At 41.1% G+C, this 23,199-nt stretch overlaps 1 protein-coding gene across 6 annotated transcripts in view; it reads left to right on the top strand.

Annotated features, from left to right (window-relative positions):
* The window catches only part of AGBL1 (AGBL carboxypeptidase 1), a 276,743-nt gene that overhangs the window by 230,666 nt on the left and 22,878 nt on the right, over positions 1–23,199 (top strand). Inside the window, exon 23 of one of the 6 annotated variants that reach the window (XM_065076582.1) lies at positions 8,622–8,960. The exons of the other annotated variants lie outside the window; for them this stretch is intronic. Within the exon in view, the coding sequence (XP_064932654.1) occupies positions 8,622–8,676 (55 nt within the window). The 3' untranslated portion in view covers positions 8,677–8,960. Of the gene's footprint in view, positions 1–8,621; positions 8,961–23,199 lie in introns of those variants that run through there. 6 annotated transcript variants of the gene reach the window in all.

The following is a 23,199-nucleotide window of genomic DNA, read 5'->3' as shown; positions in this document are numbered from 1 at the left end:
TATGAATAAAGACAGAATATTAATTCTATTAAAGTTTTGCTTAGCAACAGTAATCCAGACAATCAATTTATCCGGCGAGTGAGAAGAAAGTTAAATAAGTGATGTTCCTAATAATGGATGAAAACTAAGTGAGTTTTCATAATCTGCAATGTATTGCTCTGTACGCATTTGAAAGAACGAAGTTTGACTGCAGATGTCAGGTCTGTGCTGCCACAGCGATAGTCACAGTGCTGTGCATGGAAATATGGCTTGATAAAAACAGAGTCTGAGACACTTAATTCCAAAGGCAGATTGATGCAGGAGTTTAGGCATGTGGTATAATGATTTGCTCTTTTAGGTCATTGCTTTAAATTCAGCCCCTGTCATCTGTGACTACAACGCGTTATCCTGCAATGGCACTGTGACCTGCGTGAGGTTAATTGGTGGTTTCAGTCCATCCTTCCTTACATGACTGTTCATATCCAACTGCCCTATTTCTGTTTGGTCCCGGAGAATCTCTTTGGTTTTAACCTGCCTTTTTTCAGTCCCCTTATTTTGCAGAGACATAAGAGTGGCCAACTGGCACCAGCCCAGTGGCACATCTGGTCTTCAACTAGTGAAGAGCAGCCAGGGTATGCTGCCACAGGGAGATGGGCAGGGAAAAGAGAGATCTCATCTCTGCAGATGAGAGATGATTCCTGCCCCCAGGTTTCCTGTAAAATGAGATTTGGACAAACATGCCAGTTCCACACTGACACTCACTCAGTACAGACGTAAGTGAGCAGGAGGAGAAATGTGGTTTGTGTTTGCTGTTGTTAGTAGTTGTATCTGCAGCATCTTAGAGTTGTGAACTGGGACTCTGCTGTGTTAAGCAATGTGCAGACTTGTAACAGAAGGGCTGTTTCTTCCCCAAGGAACTCATAGTTTATGGGTAAGGCAAGACAGCACAGATGGGTGGGTTGAAAAAGAGGAGAGAGGAAATTATTTGCCAATACTAATCAGCAAAATCGTCAGGAATTATTGCCTGTCATTTCCATATTTTTACAGGCATCACAGCAAATGGGAGTGTTAATGAGGGTTTTGAAGGACATCTGTAATATTCTTACAAATCTGAGTTGTGTCTCAGACACGCTTGCTTGAAAATCCAGCAAGCCACTGATGGAGCTGGTGATGTATGGCGTTTGGAGAAAATATCTGACCTCTTATCCCTAGATAAGACGTGTCTGGATAGTATAAAGGCAGAAGATAGAGTGCTGTGGTATAAATGGAAAGGACTGGAAGCCACCTAAAGCACAATTACTTAGTCTTTCAAGGATCTTCATCCTGTGTTGTTGGCATATGAACCTATATAAGCATGTTGAAAGACAGCAGCTAGGTATTGTTACCATTTCTTTTAGATTTAAAGATAACTATTTTGATGATTTGTTTTTTGGTGGTAATTTTGGGGCTTGTTTGCTGCAGGGCAGCCCCTGGTCCATCCACAGGTGGTCGCAGAGTATAGCCAACATGGATGCAGAGTGTGTCCCGTTGCATGGTAGCCAGTGTCATGTGTGCTCCAGGACCCAAGCTGCCTGCCTGTTAATATTCAGATTCAATAGAAAAGCCTCTCACTCAAAGTCTTAAGTTGTTTGAAATGTCCTACTTGAGAGAAGAGAGATGCACTCTTTGCAATTTATTACCTGAGCTCTGCTCAGTGGAGGCATTTGAGCTTCTATGAAAATCCTTCTCTATGAAGGGCCCTTGGCAGTTGAAGAAATTCCCATTTTTGGTGCAGAGTAGCTGGGATGATGACTTGCTGACGGAATGCAAGGCACCCAGCGTATTTGACAACTTTTATATTTTGCTTGCGAGGACCTATACCCTTTTGGCTCTTGGGATATGCTGCTGTTCTATTTTTGTTTTGATAACTGGAGTCAAGGGCAACCAGGATATTTTTTTTATTGAAGAAACCAAATAAAACTCAATAAATGAACACCAGCTGTGAGCTAAATTCTAGGTCTAAAGACGGGTAAGAGGCCATATATGGGATGGAGATGGTTTGTGTGAACTCTTTATGTTACTCATGGCCATGGATCAGAACACTTGAGATTTGTAAGGCAGAAATCTGATAGTCAACCATTTGAAATTACTGTAACTGGAAAGATGTTTCACCTTCGTTTTGGTGAGCCAAAAGTAATTTTTAACCCAGATTTGCTTGGGCTGGCCTTGTCTCAGAGGTCATTGCAGCTTATAAGAGCTGGATATTCCTACTGCCCTAAAAAAAAGAATAGAGTTTAGACTCACAAAAAATGTATTTGTTCAGACTGATGGAGTGATGACCATGGAGTAGACTGTAATATGTACTGAGATCTGTTGAAACTGCACTCAACAACATTAAAGAAAATGTTCTCCTCACACTGGAGGTCAGCAATGTTTTATCAGTTAAAGATGGGGGCACATCTCTCCTGAATGTGACAAGCAGCAGGCTTACCATTTTCCTGTCAGCTCCTGATTAAAGTGAAATTAGTTCAAACTTGAATTAACAAAATCATTTTGACTTTCCTCTCCCTATCTCTTTCACTTCAAATTTTGATTTTGATTTTATTCAAAGCCACATTATATCTCTTCCACAGCATGTATAATTAATTAGGAGTTTCAGGAAAGCAACCAGCTCCCAAGGGAATTGCTGTGAAACTGCCTGGTGTTTTCTCTGTGGCTCTCAGCCTTGCTGGGTTTTTTTTAAGGAAGACGTCACCCCATATGAAATTGCTTTTATTTTATTTTTCCTTCCTCCCCTTCATGTAATCTCCTTACATGCACGTTCCACTTGATTGCGGCAGGACTCTCATGATTCTAGTCACAGTGTATTTTCTAGAAAGCTCTTTTTTAATGACACCCTTCAAATTCCTGCTCACTCCTCCTTTCTCTCATCACATCAGTTGGCCACCTCCAGCAGCCAAGAAGGTCTAGAGTTAAAAAAAAAAAAAGAAGGAAATCTATTGCTTCATGTTAAAAAAACAACCAAACAAAAAACCACTAAACCCTTACTCTAAATCCAATAGTTCTTTTTTCCTCCTTTTGTAAACATTGTGTATTCCCAGGGTTGCCACCATAGGACCAGCTTTGCAGCATGGACAACAGGTAGGGCCAGCACTTCTGCTGTGGCCCAGGCTCCCGTGAGCTCCTGATCAGCAAAATTCATATTGCCTGGCCCAGCAACCAAGATATCACTGTCCTGACTCCGAAATTGCCTTTCTTTCTGGTGGCAAGGAAATAAATCTGAGTTTGTACTGTGCTGGTGGGGAAGAAAGCAATTGCTTCCAGCTTCCTGGGCTGGATTTTTGAATCAGAGAAAGAAAAAGTGAGCTAGGGCAGGATGCAGAGAGATTTGTCAGTGTCCCACGGATACTCGTTGCCCCAGAGGCTCACTGAATTTTACAAATTATGACAAATTTTGGAGCATTTTCTGCTTTGCTTATGCAAACACAATTTTTTTTTTCTAGCAAATGTATGATATTGTGTGTCTGCATGTGAAATATGCTGACTCAGGGTGATCAGTGCATCTTTTTAATTGATGGCTATAGGATGCAGCCTGCTCCTTGTGAAGATAGTTTCCTTGTATTTGGTGCAATATTTTTCCTGATGACCAGACTGTGCTTATGTTTGAGGCCTGAGGTCTTTTTAGGTTTGAAGCTTCCTGCTCAAGGTGTTTGACAGTAGTGAATGAAGAAAGGGACTTAGGGATTAAAAAGACAAGAATATGAACAGCAACATGACAGAGGCTGGCAGGTAGATCCTGTCAGGAAAAAAAAAGAAAGAGATGCTGTCAGAGTAGGTGTTGTTTGGCACTGGGATGTGGAAGCTAGTTAGAATGAAAGTTGTCTCTCTCTTTAACAAGAGCTCCACCATTGAAAACACAAAACAAACACCTCAAAACCACCCTAATCCCTCATCACAACCTGGTGAGGAATTGCATTTTCAAAGCAAAAACTAAATCTTTCCCTGCCTCATGATATTTTGCTAAACTAAAGGGCCTGCTGGCCCACACGTGTTAAAACTTAGCCTAAATCAGCTGTTCAGCTCTCAATCTGGGTCAGAATAGAGCCAGAATGTAAGTTAATAGGACAAGCATGCTCTGCCAGTCCTAGCTGCTGTGCCTGAATGAGTTTGCTTCTAAGTAATAGAGCAGAGCCAGAAACAAGGGTCATTATGGAAATAAAAACTGCTTCTTTCCAGCCTCTCTCTCTCAGTGGCAGAAGGTGACATTAGTTTTCTTAATCCAGTTCTTGGTTTATAGAGATCCTGTATGGCAAGACATGCATGCACTAGTGGTAGCTTTGCAGGGCAGAAAATAAACGGTGTAAGGAAACAGATAAGAAAATAACCAGTTTTCTTTAGGAAAGTGAGAGTAAAAAAAAAAAAATGCAGGCTTTTTACTTCAGGAGAGTTACAAAAAGCAAGTATCAGGGAGTATTCCACCAATTCCAGTTCTATTTCTCCAGTTGCTGGCTGATCACTTTGAAGCAGTTCAGAATGAGCCAAGCATTTTCGTTGCTTAGTATTTTATGAGATTTTGTAGACTATTCTGTAGTAGAACACAAACAGGTGATTTCGAATGGACCAGACTCCAGCAGTTTTTCCTTCTCGCGCAAGCCTGGGTAGGAAGCGAGCAATGAGCCTTTAAATTACACCTCTTCAGATGTGCCTTTACGCTATGCAAAGCTATAATCAGATCTTAGTCAGCCTTAATGGCTCTGGTGCCTGTATTGGCAGCCTCCCTTCATCCGTCACCTCACAGTTCCCTCTCAAAAATGTGTGTTTTAGGTATTCTCCAGATAGCTTAACTGTCTCTGCCTAAGAGAAGGAAACGGTGGTGTGACAAGATAATCACCACTCAGCAATGAGCAGTTGCTGTTATGCTAAAGCTGCGAATTCTGCGGTTTCTCTGGTGAGCCTGTTGCAGTCATTAGTTACAGGCCTATGTCTCTGAAGATGGGTGAAGAGCTTGTAATGAAAAAACAAGCCATTCTATAACTTGGGGGTACTTTTTTCCCTTTTAAGATAAGGTTCAGACCTGCAAATCACAGTGCCCTTTTAGCACAGATCATCTGCTATTCTGAGAGCAATGAAGGACTGCGACACATTCATGGCATCTCTTGATGCTAATGTCTCAAATCTAGTAAGTATACACCAGTGAGAGCACTCAAACCTTCATTTTATCATTGAAAGTAATTTCAAATCTCAGTGTATACGAATACTAGATAAAGAGTTTTTCCTTGCTTCTAGAAGTCTGCTTGACAGCGTAATTGTGGAAAAAGCAAAGGAGATATGGTTTGTCAGTACCATCAACTGTGTAGACAGAGAATGAGTGCTTTTCAGAGTTGTTACTGTTATTTGGAGCAGACTTGTTCTCACTTTGCATTTTGTCCCGTTGCCCTGTCCACACTTTCAGTACTCTCATATTCTGCTCCCTACTCTCAGAATTTAGCTCTGGGAAGTCGAAAAGGGTAAGACAGTCAACGCTTTCCCATGGCTGAACAATTAATTTGCTAGTATACAAAGTTAATTATGAGAGGTTTCATGGTTTGAAGCACTAAAATTAAAACTGTGGTCCTTGCACTTCAAGACAACTGCCTCAGCTGCAGCCCTGGCCCACATTAATGCAGGATTGTAGCTGTTGTGTAGATCTTGTGCAGCCTGTAGGAAGTGATCTGACATTTTCTGATTGCTTCAAGCAGACCACTGGCTGCATTTGCTACTAATTGACATTTGTGGGTTTAAAGTGTAGTAAGGGTGAGCTGTGTTGGGGCCTAAGGCTCAATTCCTCAGCTGTGCTAAACCTCCGTCTACTGGCAGTGCTAGATCCTGAGGTCAGCTATGCTCTGGTGAGAGCTCCTTTCAGTCAGCTCAAGAGTAACCTGAAGAGACATTTAAGCAGACCAGAACTGTTGGAACACATTTTCACAGTCTCCATTCCACCCCTGTGAGTAGATCCTTACTGCAAACCTGCCTCTTGGAAAGTATCACATGTCCTCTTTGACTCCAGGGAGAAGCTGTTGGTGTGGAGGATGGATGCTCAGAGTAGGCAAGTGACAACTCTAAATGCCTTCTTCAAGTGAAGGAGCAATTTCTAGAGCTTTTTACAAACAAGAGTGGAAAGGGAAACAGCAGAATCAATAGAAGTTTTCAAACATTTGGTCCTGTGGGCTTTGAAAAAGAGGTGAGATCCCTGATTCTATCAGAAAACAACAAAAAAACCCTACCATCTTGTTAATTCCTTAAAGCTTTTGTTGTTTGCTGTATAAACACATATAAAAGGGTTTCAGATTAGTGGTCCACCTATAGCAGAGGAAGGAGAGGAAGATGCTGAAAGGTATGGAGAATTTAGCACTCCAAAGAATTTTAATTGATTTCTGTTGCTTCCTCAGGCCAAGGGTGCTTCACACAAGGTCGATGCAAGGGCACATCTATTGGCAGGTGGAACATTTGTCTCTCCTCTGATGGTAACCAGAATCTAGCACCGTCAGTTCAGTTGATATTAGACTTGCTGGATCTGTAGATCCATGTGTCATATTGTCAATGGTCATTGACTTGCAATGTCCTGTTGTTGAGTATAAATAAGGGAGGTGGAGCTGCAGGGAGTTATCAGGCCTAGTTGGGATTGACTTAAAATATCCTGCTGCAATTGCCTCAAGTCCGTACACAATAGACTATTAGCTATGGAAACAGAGCTGAAATTACCCCCAGGAACTCAAAGGTTATGTATTTTCACTAATGACAGCATCCTAAATGATTCCCTCTAGCCTCATTATTGGGACTGAGAAGGCTTATGCTGAGCAGGCCTGAACTTGAGTTAATTCAGTCAGGGGGCACCAAAGCCAACTTATCCAGCTGGGTGAAGCAGCAGAGAGGCGGGAGCTACAACTGTGATATAGGATGTGCCTACTGCTTCCTTTCATGGCTGAGCTCTCACAGCTCTCTGTGAGGTGCAGACTAGAAATAAAGTACCCTTCAGGGTGAGAGATGCCTTGGATTGGTGGTACCAGCAGGGAAGTGTTCCTGCAAGAAAGAATAGTAACTGTTAGTATAAAAATAATAATACTATCTGGCTCTTTTAAAAATTCACCCTGCCTCTCCACTGCAGGATGATCCCTAAAGCTGAGCTGAACGCTATTGCATTCCAAAACTGGAAACCATCATGCCTTGAGAAACAGCGAATATCAACAGAGCAAAACCAACTGGGATGGATCATACAGCTAGGACTGTATTTTAAAAATGAGCACTTGCTATAAGGTGTTTTGTTTCATTATTGAAATGTTGGGTGCTTTTACTATTTTGTATGAAAGGGAAGGAGAGCTGTTATATTGCTGGTCAGAGGCACCAGCAATTTTATACCTCACAGTTCTGAAGGAGAACTTGTTTTAGTCCCAGGCCTCCACGGAGATCTCCTCAGCTCTTTTACTCCTCAGTATAAACTTGCATATTTCCAGCCATTCTCATCACAGCCTTTTCATGTAGCTCTGCTAATGCATCCAAGTCTTTGGTTTGTATCTGTTTTCTCCAGTTCTGCTCCTCGAGCAGTTCTCATTTCTACTAAATCCTGGCGTGTGACATTGCCAACTCTTTCAGCCACGAAAACTCCTTTGGGTGAAGAAAATGAATGTACAGGTCTGAAACAAACAGAAATCCACATGGGAATGTCTTGAGACTGGCAAACTTATTCCATCTGGCTACAAGGGTGAAAGAAAGGTGCTTCAGCCTTCTGTCCCACCTGGCCTCTGCTGTGAATGTAATGATATCTAAGGCATATGTGCTCATGTGTCTTGATGCTGTGAGAGCAGCAAAAGGAGGGAAAAGGGGTAGTCTCCCATGTGAACAGTGCTTACTCCTTTTTTCTCTTTCTCCTTATGTCTTTATACGCCAGAAACTGCTTATCCCCCAGGCATCTTGAAGTGCCCACTTCAATAAATAAAAAAATGTGCCAGGCAGTTGGAACGGTGCTAATTGCTGATAACTCTCTATTGATCTGTCCATTTGGCGGCTCTGATTACAGAATGATACTTCTATCTAACCACAGCTGTGGTAGCTAGAAAAAAAGAGGCAGGACTCAAAGCTTTGAAATAGCACAGTGTTCATGAGCTCTCCAGCCATTCTCCTGGGTGAATGCTTTAGTGCATGGAGGGGATTTTGCACTGTGCTATCAGGTTCAGGCTCTTGGGAAGGGAATGCTGGTTTGGTGGGACTCTGCTCATGTGCAGATCAGAAACGGCAATTGTGGAGGCAGTGAGGACAGTCCCACTTGGGCGAAGACTTCCATGAGCTGATGTGAAACCACAGACCTTCGCTGTTCATTTACTTATAAACTCCTCATTGCAGTGGTTAGGCTGATCTGCTAGAGATCAGTTTGCTAAAGACCTGGAAATCCTCTACAAACAGCGCATTGCAGCTACTACACGGCTGCATATTGGAGAAGTTCATTAGATTGCTCCAGCAGAAGATGTGGTAACAGCTGGCACAGAAGATGACATACTGCATTATTTTGAAGGTGTCATAATGAGTTATGGATATTAAAAGTGACTATTGGGCTCATATATAATTGACTGCTTGGGCACTATCTGACACTCAAAGTGTGCTCAAATGTTCCCCTACTGTTCTTTTCCTAGTGCTTTTCTCCACGGCACTGATGGGTCCCTTGGCTTCTGTTGGCCTGAGGTCTGAACAAAGATGTTCTTGTTTCAAACATGGATTATGTTTTGCTTTAGAGGCCTGGAATATGTAAGTAGAGCTGGTTGACCTTAGCTGAATGGGAGAACTTGTGTCAGAAAATGGCCTTTTTAGAAAATGAACATTTTTGTTCAGCTGGAAAAGGTTATTTGCTTTTTTTCAAAATGTTTTGGTTCTTTCATTTTTTTTTGTGGAGATTTTAAGCAATTCACTTCATTTCTTGTCTTTAATTTTTGTTTGCTTTCTACATGTCGCCTTGGAAATTCATCTGTGGTTGGGGTTATTTTTTTGTTTGTCTGTATGTTCTATCATTGGACACTTCTCTTTTTTCCTCCTATGTGTAGAAAACCATGTTGTGGTTGTGTTGATCCTTTTGCTTTTGCCGTTTCTTTTTCATACCATGAAAGCTCTCCCTTTTTTTCCTTTCTGGTTATTTAACATTTCAACCTTTTCATATTGGCTTGGTAGACAGCTGTTGTATTTTTTTCCTTCCTCCTTTGTGTTCAGCCATTGTACTTCACTGTGCTTTGTGTCACACCTTTAGCCGTTTGCCACACATTTCTACTTCTGGTTCTTTGAGTCGCTTTCCTTTCTGAGTGTCTGAGAGTGCTCACCATTCTTTTCTTATTCAAATATTAAACTCCCCCAAGCATCAACTTTATTTTAAAATAATCTGTGATGAAAAAAGGTAATTAAGGTCTTATAAGGGGGAAAACAACAACAAAACAAAACAAAAAATCCCCAAACAAATGAAAAAAAATTGTGGCTATTCACAGCTATGTTCTGAATGCTTACAGCTGTTAAATGTAAACTGCCCCAGGAGATAGAATCCCAAAGCTGACTGAGAAAAATGAAAGGCAAAGACTGAGTGAGCAGAGTTGTTTGAAGTCTCTGCAGAAAATTGAGGAAAAACCCCACAATTTTGAAAATATAACTTTTGTTTATTTACCCTGTTGATCAATAAAGAATCTTCACATGCTTAAACTGTGTTTGACTTAATGAGATGTATGCAGAAGTTACTCTAACTAAATTTAATGATTTCAGGTCTGTTAAATTTTCTGGGTTTCTCAGTGTGTTAGTGGGGTGCATTTTAGACTCAGATTCTCTCACATCTGCTTGCCAGTAACCATTACGTTTTACCTGGATAAAAGGTAAAGGTTAGTGCTGATGGAGCAGTTCCTGTAAGACAAAGGCAGCTGGAGGCAGAAACCCTTCCACTGGCACAGCTGGTTCTGGGAAGGGGTCTCTGTCTTAGGCTTCTGCTTTAGATTTTCTTCCAAATTTAAGGACAGATATTTGTAGGTATAGGTGCCTAGAGACGTGATTTAGGAAGATACTCAAATTACTAACATTCCTTATTACAGTGGTCAGGAAAAAAGGGAAGAGCGAAAAAGAGAAAGGGTATAAAATGCTGAGTGGAAAAAAAAAAGTGAGAGAGTGGTAGGAATTTCACTTCTATCACTCTGTAAATTATTCACACGTGCCAGCTGGTAATTACTTATAATGAACATCTATAAAGCACTTTGATATGCTGAGATGAGCACTACCATAGAAAGTGTGTCCGCTGTTTATATGTAAGGGATAAGACACTAGTAGAAACGCAAGAACTACCCATATAATTATCCTCTTATGGTATGTTGGCTCACTGGTGCTGTACCTAGATGTGTTATTAAAGAACTAGATTACTTTTTCAGAGTGTGAACTTCAGAGGCAATAATCTAATGATGATTCAAGTTAAAGAGTAATGTGGAGCAATGACAATTTCTGGCAGTCTTGCTGAACGTGGGATCTGAGTCCTTTCTTTCCTGATGGGTGATGTCATCTTTATCCTTCAATCCATCTACACTCTCAGCTGTGCATCCCTTGTACCCATCAAGCCAGTGATCAAATGACCTGTAACTTGCATTCACCTTCATGTCTCTATGATGTCAGTTGTAGAATGTGCTTAATTAGATTCTTGATCTATTGATTTGTAACAAGATTCCGTGATGAAGCAATTTTCTAGCAATCTTTGTCAGTAGCATCTTGAGCTGGACCCTCGATTGTTTGATGTTTCCCTCATGTGAAGTGTGTCATGATCCCCTGTGTTATTTGGCTTTGGAATGGAGCCCTATGGAAATTTACTGTGCAATGAAGTTATATCAAGTTCATGGCCATGGCACTTGCAATGTAACAGGTGTTTTTTCTGATTATGGTAACATTTCAGTATAGAACTGCAGGCTGCATTAGAACAGGTGTCATTAAAACCGTTATTTCCTGACCTTTGCAAGCATCCACTTTTCCTTTCCCATTCTGTGTCTTTGGATTTCTGAAGAAGCACCTTCCTCACCTGTGCAGGTGCCATTGGCATCTGTACAGGATCAGTACATCAGTTCAGAAAAGTTGACTGTTGTCCCAGTGAAGGAGAAGAACCTATTACAAGTTAAATTTAGTTAAATTTTTTTGCTGTATCAGATTAAGTGAAAATATGTTGGATTAATGGGGCCTTTGCCAAATTAAGAGTAGTCTTATGTTGTATAATGTATAGCTGCTCCTCTTGCTCTTTTTTTGTGTTACAAATCAAAATCACAGCAGAAATGCAGTGGCAGAATAGAGAAAGAAAAAGAAGGAAAGGAAAGAAAAAAGGGAAGAAGAAATAAATAGATTTGATTAAAATAGAGCTTTTCCTTTTATAGATATGTAAGTTAGGTCTTTTCGCAGCACCGGTTGAAAGCTAGTGACATTTGAGACTTCAAGATAAATGTAACACCAGTAGGAGATTAGCATCAAGGAAGATTTTTATCAAGTGCTCCACAATGGGCCAAAGGTAGGAAGAAAGGTCTTTCCGTCATAAATGCTTATCACTTAAGAAGGAAATAAAACTTTCACGGTTAGTGTGTCTTTATGTTTTATTCTCAAAATGACCTGTGTATTCATTGTATCACAGCTTCAAAGTGGACTCTCTTCTCCAGCAAAGATCCTGGTGGACCTTTCAAGTCCCCATCCTAGGGGCAAAGCTGATTCAAGAAAAGGTTAAAAAAAAAAAAAAAAGAGAGAGAGAACAGTAAAGGAGAGCTGTAGTTTTTCTGTCATCAGAGATTGTCTGATAAACCTCTGTTAGTTAAATACATGTTAAAAATAAATGATAATATAAAAAGTGACACAGAGGTACAGTACATGTGCAGCCATTTGAAAAATATGTGTGACCCATCTCCACATGGAGGAGAGCCACAGTTTCTGTACATCTGTCATTTTTAAAGACTGACAGATTGTGCAGCCCACGGGAGTCATTGCATTGGACTCACTGGGACTGCTGGGGTGAATAAAATATGCAGCAGCTGCATGGCCTGACCCTAAGTGGGCTACATGTACTAAAAACTGTATAGATAAATCACGGTGGGGGGAAGCACCACGTGCTGAGAGACTTTATGCCGTCCAGCCCTGCAAGTGGGAATTCATCCCAAAGGAAAAACCAACTGCTGGGGTAGTGCTGGGCATCAACAAGGTCAGAAAGACCTGCTGGAAGGTGCCAGCTGAGAGCTGGGTCCCTGAAACAGAGGTCACTGTTTGGCTGATGCAAATGATTGTGTTGATCCTGCTAGGGATGCTATTTAGTTAAACTGCTGGTATGCTTAGTGTTGGGACACCTATGTTTGAAAGGGATATAGGAACAGAGCTCCTGTCTCCTTTCCCAGGTGGCTCTTTGAGCTGGGATGCAGTGGGTTCCCATGGTCAGGATGGATGCACGGAACAGTGTTCTGTGCTGTACAACGCTCTTCTCCCTTCTCCTGCATGACCTCCATCAAGTCCCCAAGTCTCTTCATTCACAGTCTGTACAATAGGGAGAAAAACTCTTCTGTACCTTCTCAGGCTATTGTGATGATGAATATGTCACTGATTATAATGAACTCACAGACTGGAACTGTGGGAGCCATATAAGCATCTGAGATAAGTAACAAGAAGCACATAGGAAAGGGCAGTGCACTAAAGCTTCATTGACAGAACTGCATCTTTCACATCCTGCTGAGCTTTGCCTGCTGCTGATCACAATGAACAACTTAGGCCCTGAAGCAAGAGGATTGATATTCTTTGTATTTTATTTTTATCCAAGCTGATGGAACGTGAAATTCTATCTTACCTCTTCTTAGTAGTGTCTAATCCGTCCTGGGCTCTGTCTGAGTTCTTTGTCCATGGAATACCATGTGGGAGTGAGTTCCACAGGTTAATTACATGTTAAATAGTGTTTCATTTTTCTCTGTTTTCAATGGGTGGCCCTTAATTGCGAGTTACCCTCCAGGTCTAGTGTTATGAGAAAGAGTAGAGAGAAAGGGAACAAGTAATTGCCCTTCTAGACATTATCTGCAGTGCTTTCTCATATATCTGCTCTCCCTCTTTTACTTTCTACCCCTCATCATCCTAAAGCTTTTAATTTTCCTTCTAATGGAATACTTTCTTCCCCTGTATAATAACGCAGTCTACTTTTGCTGTCCTCTGCTGTGTCTCTTTCTGCTTGGCCTTTTTAGGGACTAAACCTGAACACATTATTCTGGTAGAGGGTGAAATTTACTTTTACAGAGAATGGCAGAATGTTTTCTCTGTGTTGTCTTTTTTTTCATATTCTTCTATATGGGGTTTTGTTTGGTGTTCCAGTCCTCAGGAGCTGCTGTAAAATGGAAGTGATATTCCAGGAAAGGAGGGAGATATAGTGACATTCTGGAGTATGGTGGGAAAGTGATGCCTGGATCACCAGATGTCATGGGTCTTCAGGAGACACATTTGATAAACTTTCAAGTGACCACAAAGACACTGGAGCTCGTTGGTGATCTTTGTGGCAAGACTGGATTTTCCTGCTCTCCTGTCTCTCTTCTCTACCATGATTTATAGATAAGACAGTGCAATTCTTCATTAGCTTCCCCCAATCCTTAACAAAGCATATGATGAAATTTTGTGAAGATGCATAAAGATATTACCAGATTTGCTGGTGATATATATCAAGACAGTTTGTATCATGTTTGTAGGGCTGTGCTGTTTTATATTGCTGGAATACCTTACCATTTTTTATTCAGACTACTCCAAAGATGGACACTGTTAACACTACTACCTACTCTGCTTTTCTTTGTAGCTGTTAGTAGTAGTGTGCGATTCTCACCCTCCACAGTTTCTGAGAGATATGAAAAACTAGACCAAAATACATATTATGCCATGCCCTGGAGGGATTAGAGAGACAGAGGGAGGAGAGATGTAAGGAACTAAAGCTATATAGTCTATAAAAGAAGAAACTTCAGGGGATGTGACAGAAGTCTTTAAACACCTTCTAGGGAACAACAAATTGTTTGGAGAAGGGAATGGTTTACTCTCTAAATGCAGTAGCACAGGCAGCAACAGCTTGGATGAATGAAGGAATGGTTTGAGTTAGTCTGAAAAGTTTTGCAGTAATGGGAATTAGGGTGTTAACACTATGAAGTGGGTATATGTATGGCATATTGTAACATGGTGTTTGAGGTGTGATATCTGCTGAACGGTACTGCTGACAATCTTGAACCTAGATGAATAAGCTTTGGCATTTCTTTCTCATTTTTAAATACTAAACATAAAGGTTACGTGACTTTCATGCTTAATAAAGAGTTAAAATGTCAGTTGCTGGCTTATCTGTAGGAACACTTGTTCAGAAAGCTTGGCTCTGGTGGAGCTCTATGAGTAGCCAGTAGGCAGCTGGAGGGCTGAGAAATGGCAAGATCATTTGATTTCTGAAGACATAAGTTGATTTCTTCCTGCAATATGAAGGCAGAAAGTTCCATTTCCCTAATGCTAATTCTGCAGGAGAAATTTTTCCCCAACTCATGATTTTTCAAGACATATTTGTTTGATTACATTGAGCAAAAGGTTCAAAATTACAGCCATAGGAAAACCGGTTGGAGAAGCTGACGTGTTGACCTTTAAAACACAAAGAACTTTGATACAATCTCAGCTTCCCCTCATCAAGGCAGTCAGTCTGTGCTCATTTCCGAACCGTGTTTGATGTGTTATAAGCAGAACTCTTGGCCAAAACATCCATCAGGAGCAGTTCAGAGAGTGATGTTTTACAGGAGCCAGGCAGGCATTGGAGCACGACCTCAAAAGAGTAACACTCTGGTCTGGGGAGACATGGGGTCACCTTCAGCAGAAGTGCTGTGCTGTGAAACAAAGCATAAATCAATAAACATGGCCAAGGTCTTGAAAACAAAAGCGAAAGGCAGTGTAAATGTATCCCAGTATGATCTCTGGGGGACCCGAAGGAGTGTTGGAGACTTCAGAAAGACTGGCGAGGTCACCCGGAAAGCAACAGCAGAGTTTGGAGACTCCAAAAATGAATCTTGGCATTGGCTGACTTATAAATTGTTTGGTTTTCCAGGATCCTGAAATAGAGAAGCCAAGAATAATCCAGGGGGCGGAAATGGTCTAGGAGCCCTAGAGATCTGCTTCAGTGCTGATGTTTCATCTTTTAGTGCTCAGTTTATACTCCCCAGCTGTCTTAGAATTATCCTGGTGCTTCTCCAACCTCACAGGTCCCTTTTACTTGTACCCCTTACAATCTGACTATGTGAATAAGTTTCTATCAAGTGAACGGGACAGTGGATTTTCAGCCTGAGTGTGTTCAGGTACTGCCTGTGTGCATCCTCTCATCCTTGATGAACATAAGGTAGCTTGTTCCCACCTACTCTTGTGAAGTCAGAAAAAAATGAAGGCTTGAAATAAGCTTCTGTGCAGGAGGTGAGATCAGATGCATTTTGTGGGATAGGAGGCTGTTGGGAGTTCATTTTGAGAATAATTCGGAGAGCACCTTGAAAATATCACACCTTGCTCAAGGCAACCTGGAGGCAGTGAGTTTTCCACCCAGTAAGATGCTAGGAAGCCTATTTCCAGATGGAAATGAGTGAACCTGTTTTTTTACCTCCCATCTGGTCTTTCGGGAGGCATTGTTGAGTCCAGAGTATGGTAGAGCTAGCAAGCCAATTCATTAAAGGATCACATTAATTTATTGCTATATTTATTCACTCTTAAAGTGAGGTAGTTGGCAGAGTTTCTCAGTATGTCTCCAACAAGTACAAAGGAAGTGAGTTTTGCAATCAGCTCAGACCCTGCTTGTTTGTAATAAGGTACATTTCTGTTTGCTGCAATAATTTGTGAGAGACAGCAAGTCTACCTGTAACCCCCCTCTACAGGACTCAGATCTGAACTGGAGCAGTCTTCTGACTGGAAACACATTTTGGAGGGAAGAATTAATTTGTATGGAGCCAAAGAGAAGGTGAAAATCCACCTTCCCTGTTTCTTCTTCTATCTTCTACTTATATCTTCAACTTCATGCCTTAAGCAAAGACCCAGAACTTGAGAAGGGTCTTGCAGACCATGAGATCTGCAATTCTGTCTTTTCCTTCCCAAAGTTACCAGAGGTCTTTTGCTGTTCAGCACACAACTGCTTAGTTAATATTTCCAGAAACCTTGTTACTGGAGACCCTGAGCACTATCCTGGGTAGCTCAATGGGATCTGGGCTGCAGTCTGAAGGATGGAGCTCATGACTTAAGAGGGGTTTTCTTTGCAGAGCTTCAGTGGTTCTAGAATTAATTAAGCTTTTCTTCTTCAGAGGTCTCCAGGGGAAGAGTCTGTTGGGCGAAGAGAAGCTCACCCTAGTTGACAATTTTCATGTCCCTGATTTGAAGCTTCCTTGTTTGTAAAAGAACCACATGAATTTCTGTCCAGGATGTTCCTTTTCCAGCTTACATTAGGCTTTATTCCTTGAGTCCCTTTTGCTGGCAACACATCTGAACAGAGTCTGGAAATGAGAGAATGTTGCCATATCCATGATTAATGGTTTCCTCCATTGAATTGCAATTACAGGTTTTAATCAGTTCATTATTCCACTTAGTTTTTTGGGTCTTGACAGTTTTGCTGTGGAAACTAATTGAATTGGCTTCACCTCAAGGCTTTCCCGCAAAAAGATCTTGTATTGCCTTTGGGGATTGTGGGGGCTAATTGGCCAACTCAGATTTAATTTCCTATTTTTCCAACCTGGAAAAACAAACAAAAAGTGTGGGGATGTTCTTATTTCCCAATATTTGCCAGCTGAAGATTCCTGTTTTCCATTTAGCTTTCCAAACTCTATTTCCTTTAAAGTGTAAAGTGGGTGTACTGCTAAAAGTTCAACTTCAGATAACATTTACAAACTCATTGTTTCAGTCAGAATTGTTAATACACTTTTCCTCAGAGGCTGAAACTGTTTTTTCCCTGACTACTTTGTCACTTCAGCTGGTCTAATGGGTCCTGTTTATAAGGATAGATCCTATGACCAGCATAATTCTTGTTTTCAGCTTTTAAGTTATCCTTCAATTTTGTTTTTTTGTGTGCTGTATTACTTGAATTCAGAGATTAACAAATAGTAAATTCCCCAAATATGTTATTCTCTCACAAAAGAATTCAAATCAGTGGATACTTTGTGCAGCTGCCAAAAAGCTCACAATTAGACTCCGTCATACAACACAGATGTGATCCAGAAGAAATGTCGGCATCTGGAGTCAGGAGGAGTTGTTAACACGGTGTGAGAAGATGTGTAATCAGTAGCTGCAACAGCCCTCCCAGGCAGAACCAATCTGCCAAGCCTTCAGCCTCATGGAAGTACTGCCATTCACTTTTCCCTTCTTTATTTTACAGTAAGTGTTTAGGTCGCATGAGACAGATTTTCAGAAGCATGCTCTGAGTGTCCACTCCTTTCACTGTATTTGCTTTGGAGACTTATTGAGATCTATTTTATTCACACAACAAACTTCAACTGAAAAAGGTGGGTCACAGAACAGCCATAGTTGAAGCCAAAAAATGTGAAAGAGAGAAGAGCGGCTCCTAGTGATGACAGTCACATACCAAGTGGGATTTTCAGAACACTGAACCTCGCACATTTGGACTGAAGGAGAGAGTTTGTCATTAATCTATGGTTTTACTCGGTGTGCCTGAATTTTAAAGTTCAATATCCCAGCTGGACGTTGCAGCCAATCCTTTCTCTCTCCTATATGCAGTGGTGGATTCCTCTCTGGCAGGGCTTTCAGATTTTTGGGACAATAATCCAGTCCCTGGCTGGGATGCTCTGGAAGGTGGTAAAGTCAGATCACATAAAGTTGAACATGTTTTCCCTCCAGCTACATTTGGAGATGGCGATTTTTAAAGCAGTGAATGTATTAGGGAACCAAAGTCTATTATGTTAGTTTTTTTCATTTCTTAAAAACATTTTTTCTTTAATGAATCAAAGTGTTTCTGAACCTGCTTTTTCATCGCAGCACGAGTCACCAGCCAAAGTACATATCAGAGAAAAGGGCACAGTGGCATCCTAAGTTCCATTTTCCATTGGTTCTTCGCTGTAATTAGAAGTCTTTCTGCCTTGATGAGAAAGCCATAGGCTACGAGGCCAACACAGAAATGGGGTAGAACCATACTATTCACCTCAGATTCAGATTCCTTTTATTAAATAATAAAACCATAAGTTTCCATTTCACAGCAAGAGTTTAAGGCTTCAATCAGAAGTGAAAAGGTGTATCATGCTGGAAAACTGATTAAAAATACATACTGCATATTAACAGAGCACAAATGTAATAATTTTTCTTAAGCCTCTCAGTTATTAAGGTACATCAAAGATACTTGCTTTTTAAATGATTAAAGAACATCCCCTCTTTTTAGTCAAGGTGATTAATGATATTAGTATCAATAATATCAATTAGTATCAGATCCTTTTGGTGTCATTAAGAGGGAATAATGTTCATCTGGCAACACACAGTGCAGTATCCAGAAGGGAGCTTATTAAAATATTACTCTCTTCCCCTTCCCTCACAAACCTTTGGCTTAATTACTTCATTAATAATAGTGCAGGATCCAAGAAATAACTTCCTCCCGGGTGCTTCCAAGATGTGATGTGGAGTTAGAGACATCAGCAAGATTGAGAGATATTTATGTGCCCAGACCTCGCACAGGAAGAGGGGATGTAAAAGTGGGAGCTGTAGGAATGCAGCAGAGTATGGAAAGCACAGCATGGCTTGTGATTGCAACCACATTGAAACACGCTTTGCAAGCACAGAGAGAGCTTTGTGAGCTTAAGAGAAACAAACAATAACAGTTCCTCTAATGTGCAAAAATAAAGAATCTGTTGTTTAAAGAGCACACAACTGTATCTACCACCTCCTGATGCTTTTGACAGGAATCGCAGAAGGAGCAGATTGGATCAGCAAAACTTCACTCAGCCCTGACAGTTTGATTGCACTGCTGTGGAGGAGATGACAGATGTTGGAACAGCATGAGCAACTTAAACAAAATGCATCAAGCACAAAGCTGTGGCTCAACCTTTCCTCCACTTAAAATGATTTGCAATCTCTGAGGGGTCAGAATGTAGGGGCGATGGTTTTACATGTAAGGGGAGGAAAGGAGGAGAAAGGGAAGATAGAGACAAGAGGGAAAAACTGCCTGCAAATGATGAAGCGCCCAGCAATATCAGACAAGTGTGTGGAACTGGAAACACGCTGCTTGCCTTTCATGAAATTATTCAAAAATGAATCATAGCTAGGGCACAGGAGGCTTTGGAGATTCATCGACCAAGCAGAGAACAGATAAACAGGCTTTACAGCATGTGCATATGTAAAAATGAGAAGTAAAATATTCAAAGGAGACAACGGGCTGATGTTTGGCAGCTCATTCCTTCCTCAGATATTTACCTACCTGTGGCATTGTTTTCAAATTTTCTGAGCGCTCCTTGCTATTACTGATTTTACGTACTGTGCTCAGCATTTCTGAGAAGCCAGACGAATTTCAAGGGAAGCATTCAAATCACGTACCAGAGGATCTGATACACACGGTGGGCATGTGCAGTGCTGATGCTTAGGTGACAGCGTTTCAGAACCTTGCATGCCACTGTCAGATGATGAATTTAGCCTATATGCTCAGTGCATTCTAGCAAGCTGCATCAGGCTGCTTTCCACATCATAAGTGAGATATTGATTTGTCTCCTGTGTTTTATGGAAATTTTTTCTGCTTGCTATTATGGGTACATATGTGAGGTCAGCAGTCGTATTTCATACTCACCATTTGTTGTTTATCATTACAGCAGCGCTTATTTTAATCTGGGTGAAACCTAACGAGAAGCTCATAAAGTGATGTAGGTGGTAGAAGCAGATAGATGTAAGGACAATATGTGCTCTGAATGTGTTAACGTCTTCCACAGTATGATGAATGCAGCACCATCCCCACCCAATGCACCTCATCCTATTCCGTTTTCAGGCATGGGCACAAAATGTCCAAGTGGGGTAAGAGAGTTTCTGCCAACAAGCTAGCTAGACTTGTATAAGGAGAGCTTAAAACTAGACTTAGCATGGGAAGTGGCTGAAGTTTTGTACAACAGAGAAAAGCCAGGGACCTCTGATGTATTTGGAACCAACAGGGTTATTACAATCTCGGGGGTTTTTTTAAACAGTGTTTTCCCAAACTTTTTACACCTCCACATTCTAATGGGCTTTCTCTTCTACCAGTAGTAGGAAATATTCCCTAATGCACTACCTGTTCATTTCTCAGATCCCCCTTGTAGATGCATTTCCTTGGATGCCTCTAAGATAAGAATCAAACTAAACAATACAATTTTTATAATATCATAAGCTCCTGCAATGTTTTATATTCTCTTTCAAGTGTATCCCAAACAGGTGGCAGCTTTCTGATTTCATGTATTCACAAAATGAACTAAAAAATCCGGCCCACGCCTTCCACTTAAACTATGTTGATCCCAGGTCTCCTCCTCAAGGACTGTTCAACCTGAACTCTGGATCATGTTCTAATATCCAGATGGGACAACAAATATCCTTTAAGACTGAGCCAGCAAACCACACATCGTGTTTCTTAGCAAGACCGTCACTTGCTAACAGGCTGAGATTTCCAGGATAACACTGTATTGCCACTTAATATATTATCTTGCTGCTTTTATATTCCAGGCTACTCTTATGCAAGCTCTTTGGGGGTTGCTCCCACTTGCAGAGAAAAGCAAGCAAATACCTAAGCAAAACAGAAGTTTTTCTGCTTATCTTTTGTGTGCTCTAGACCATTCCTAGTTCGATGACATATATCCAAAATTCAGGATACAGGATATTTAGAAAGGCTTGGTGCTAAACTTTACAGGAATATGTGGATTTAGTAGTTTAGGCTCATCTCCTTCTGCACTGACCATTTTAATACCCTTTGCCTATCTCTGCTCTAAGGTCTCACTGGGGTGTCCCTTTTCAGCAGCATGATACTTTGCAAAATGTAGCCTTTTGTATGTAAAATTTGGGTGTCTAAACACAGCTGATTTCATACCTTCTTCTGTAGTTCATGAAAAGATTAAGGCACTGCTAAAAAATTATTAATCTATGAACTTTACCTATGGCTACAATGTATCCCTTATCTCCCTCCATTGATTTGAAGTGTAGCTACAAAATTTAGACTAGATGCCTAATTCTAAGCAGCTAAACTACCTGAGACTAATTCCACTCTTTCTTAAAATGGTTTAGTACTTCATTTTGTATATGTCTCCTGGGGTGGAAAGCCACAGTGTTTAGCAAATTGAAGGCCAAGAGCTGGAGTAAGGAAAAAAAAAAAGAAAGGAGAGCTCAGCTAAATTTTCATAACCTTAATTCCCCCAGGAGGAGCTGATTTTGGTTGGAATCTGGGGAGGGGACAGGTGTTTGGGCTTCTTTTTCCTTATGAAAGATTTTGTCCATCCCTAGAAGTCTCATGTAAGCTAGAAATATCACACGTTTTCTGCTGTGCCTGCTTCCTTGGCTACATATGACTAGAGTAACAAGCAGCGTAACAAGTGCATGATGACACAGGGAAAAAGCAGTACACAAATGCACTCTGTGCAAATGAATCCAAATCACAGTCTTGGGCACTCATTGACTCAGCTAGATTTGGCAAGTAGAATAAGGATTTATAAAGATAAGGTTGTACTTTTCAATGCTTTTCAGCTGGTTTTATGCTAAAAGAAACCTGAGGATCAGAGCAATGAGACACGCAACACTAAAGTCTCTGAAATCCCTGCAGGCCTTATTATGTGTATAAGGAGACAGACAGCACGTATTTCAGGGCTGGGGAAGCTATTGCACTTGATTTAAAGGTAATTAAAGCATGTGAGTGACAGCAGAGATGACATGTGATGCATCAGACACCTTTTTGCCATTTCTTTTCCTACTTGGCAGACTCATCTGCATGCTGAATGAAGGATGATGTCTCATACCCTTCTACCTCTACTTTCATAGGCTTTTTGTTCTGTTCTCCCTGTCCCTCCTCACAGCTCTCCTCTACTCCGTGATTTCAGAGAGAATATCTGCATTTTGCAAGTAACTAGATCCTTATTCCTTCCACAGCTAAGTCAACAACAAGACATTTATTCCTATCAATAGGTCATGCTCTATAGCATAAAAATTGCCAGTCTAGTGGGCCATTGAAAAGAAAATATCCCCTGCACTGAAACATTTTTGTTAGCTGCTGTCTGCCACTCCACTGCAAATGAATGCAGAAGGGCGGGGATGCTGTACCCATTGGTATTTTTAACCTGCCCATGGCTCATTTTGATCCCAGTAAGTCAACCAAAGCCAATGTGAGAGTGAGGATTCATTGAGAATATTCAGTTCTGGAAGCGACTGAATCTGCAGTTGTGCACACAGTGCTTGCAACGCACAGCCTGGATCTGATGGCTGGTATATGTGTGATGAACAGGTACAAAAGTCACAAGAAGGGCTTTTCTTACACTAACACAGGTGGTTCCATCCATGCTGCTGGACACTGCATCCCAAGTCCTCAGAAGCTTGTTGCCTAAGCCTCATTTCTGAGAGATCTGTCTTGAGTATCTTGTAAGGAGGTTGAAGTCTATCCATGACTACAAATACGTGTAATCACATTGCAGTAAAAAGAGCGAATGCACACAGAGTTAATAATTGTTCACATTATTCCATCTGCCTAATAGCAGAACAGAATTACCGGCAAACTTGAGTTCACTGCAAGCGAAAACAAAAAGCCTAAGGCACTCACAGAGCCATTAGAGAGAAGGGAAGGTTTAGGCTCTGACCTGTGACAGTCATTTGCCTTCTTTGACTGCACCTCTAAGTTGAGCTAAATCGAACTGAAAGTAATCATGGACGCAATGGTGTGTCTCTGTGGGCAGTAGGTTGCCAAGGGGAGAGAGGGCAGAAGTTCATGTACCTTAAAAAGCTGGCATTTCTTTCACTGATCTCTGATTTAAAAGGATGTGAGCCACAGAGCTGTGTGAGGGAAGCATGGGTGATGGAAGCCTTTGGGGGTTTTCACCCTTTTGATTTAGAAAGTGAGGATTCAAGCTGTGGAAGGGATACTATTTGGATCAGATTGCTTATGAGTGAAAGATGTTGCTGAACTAACGGATAAATAAACAGTGATTCTGGAGTAAGAATATGCAGTGAAAGAAACATCCAGTCCTTCCTCTGATGAATGTCACTCCAGTAGTATCATTTTTGTCTCCTATTTCTGGA

This window comes from Columba livia, chromosome 11 (genome assembly GCF_036013475.1).
Source record: "Columba livia isolate bColLiv1 breed racing homer chromosome 11, bColLiv1.pat.W.v2, whole genome shotgun sequence".
In the NCBI taxonomy this organism is placed as follows: domain Eukaryota; kingdom Metazoa; phylum Chordata; class Aves; order Columbiformes; family Columbidae; genus Columba; species Columba livia.
This window is presented reverse-complemented; position numbering and strand designations above follow the sequence as displayed.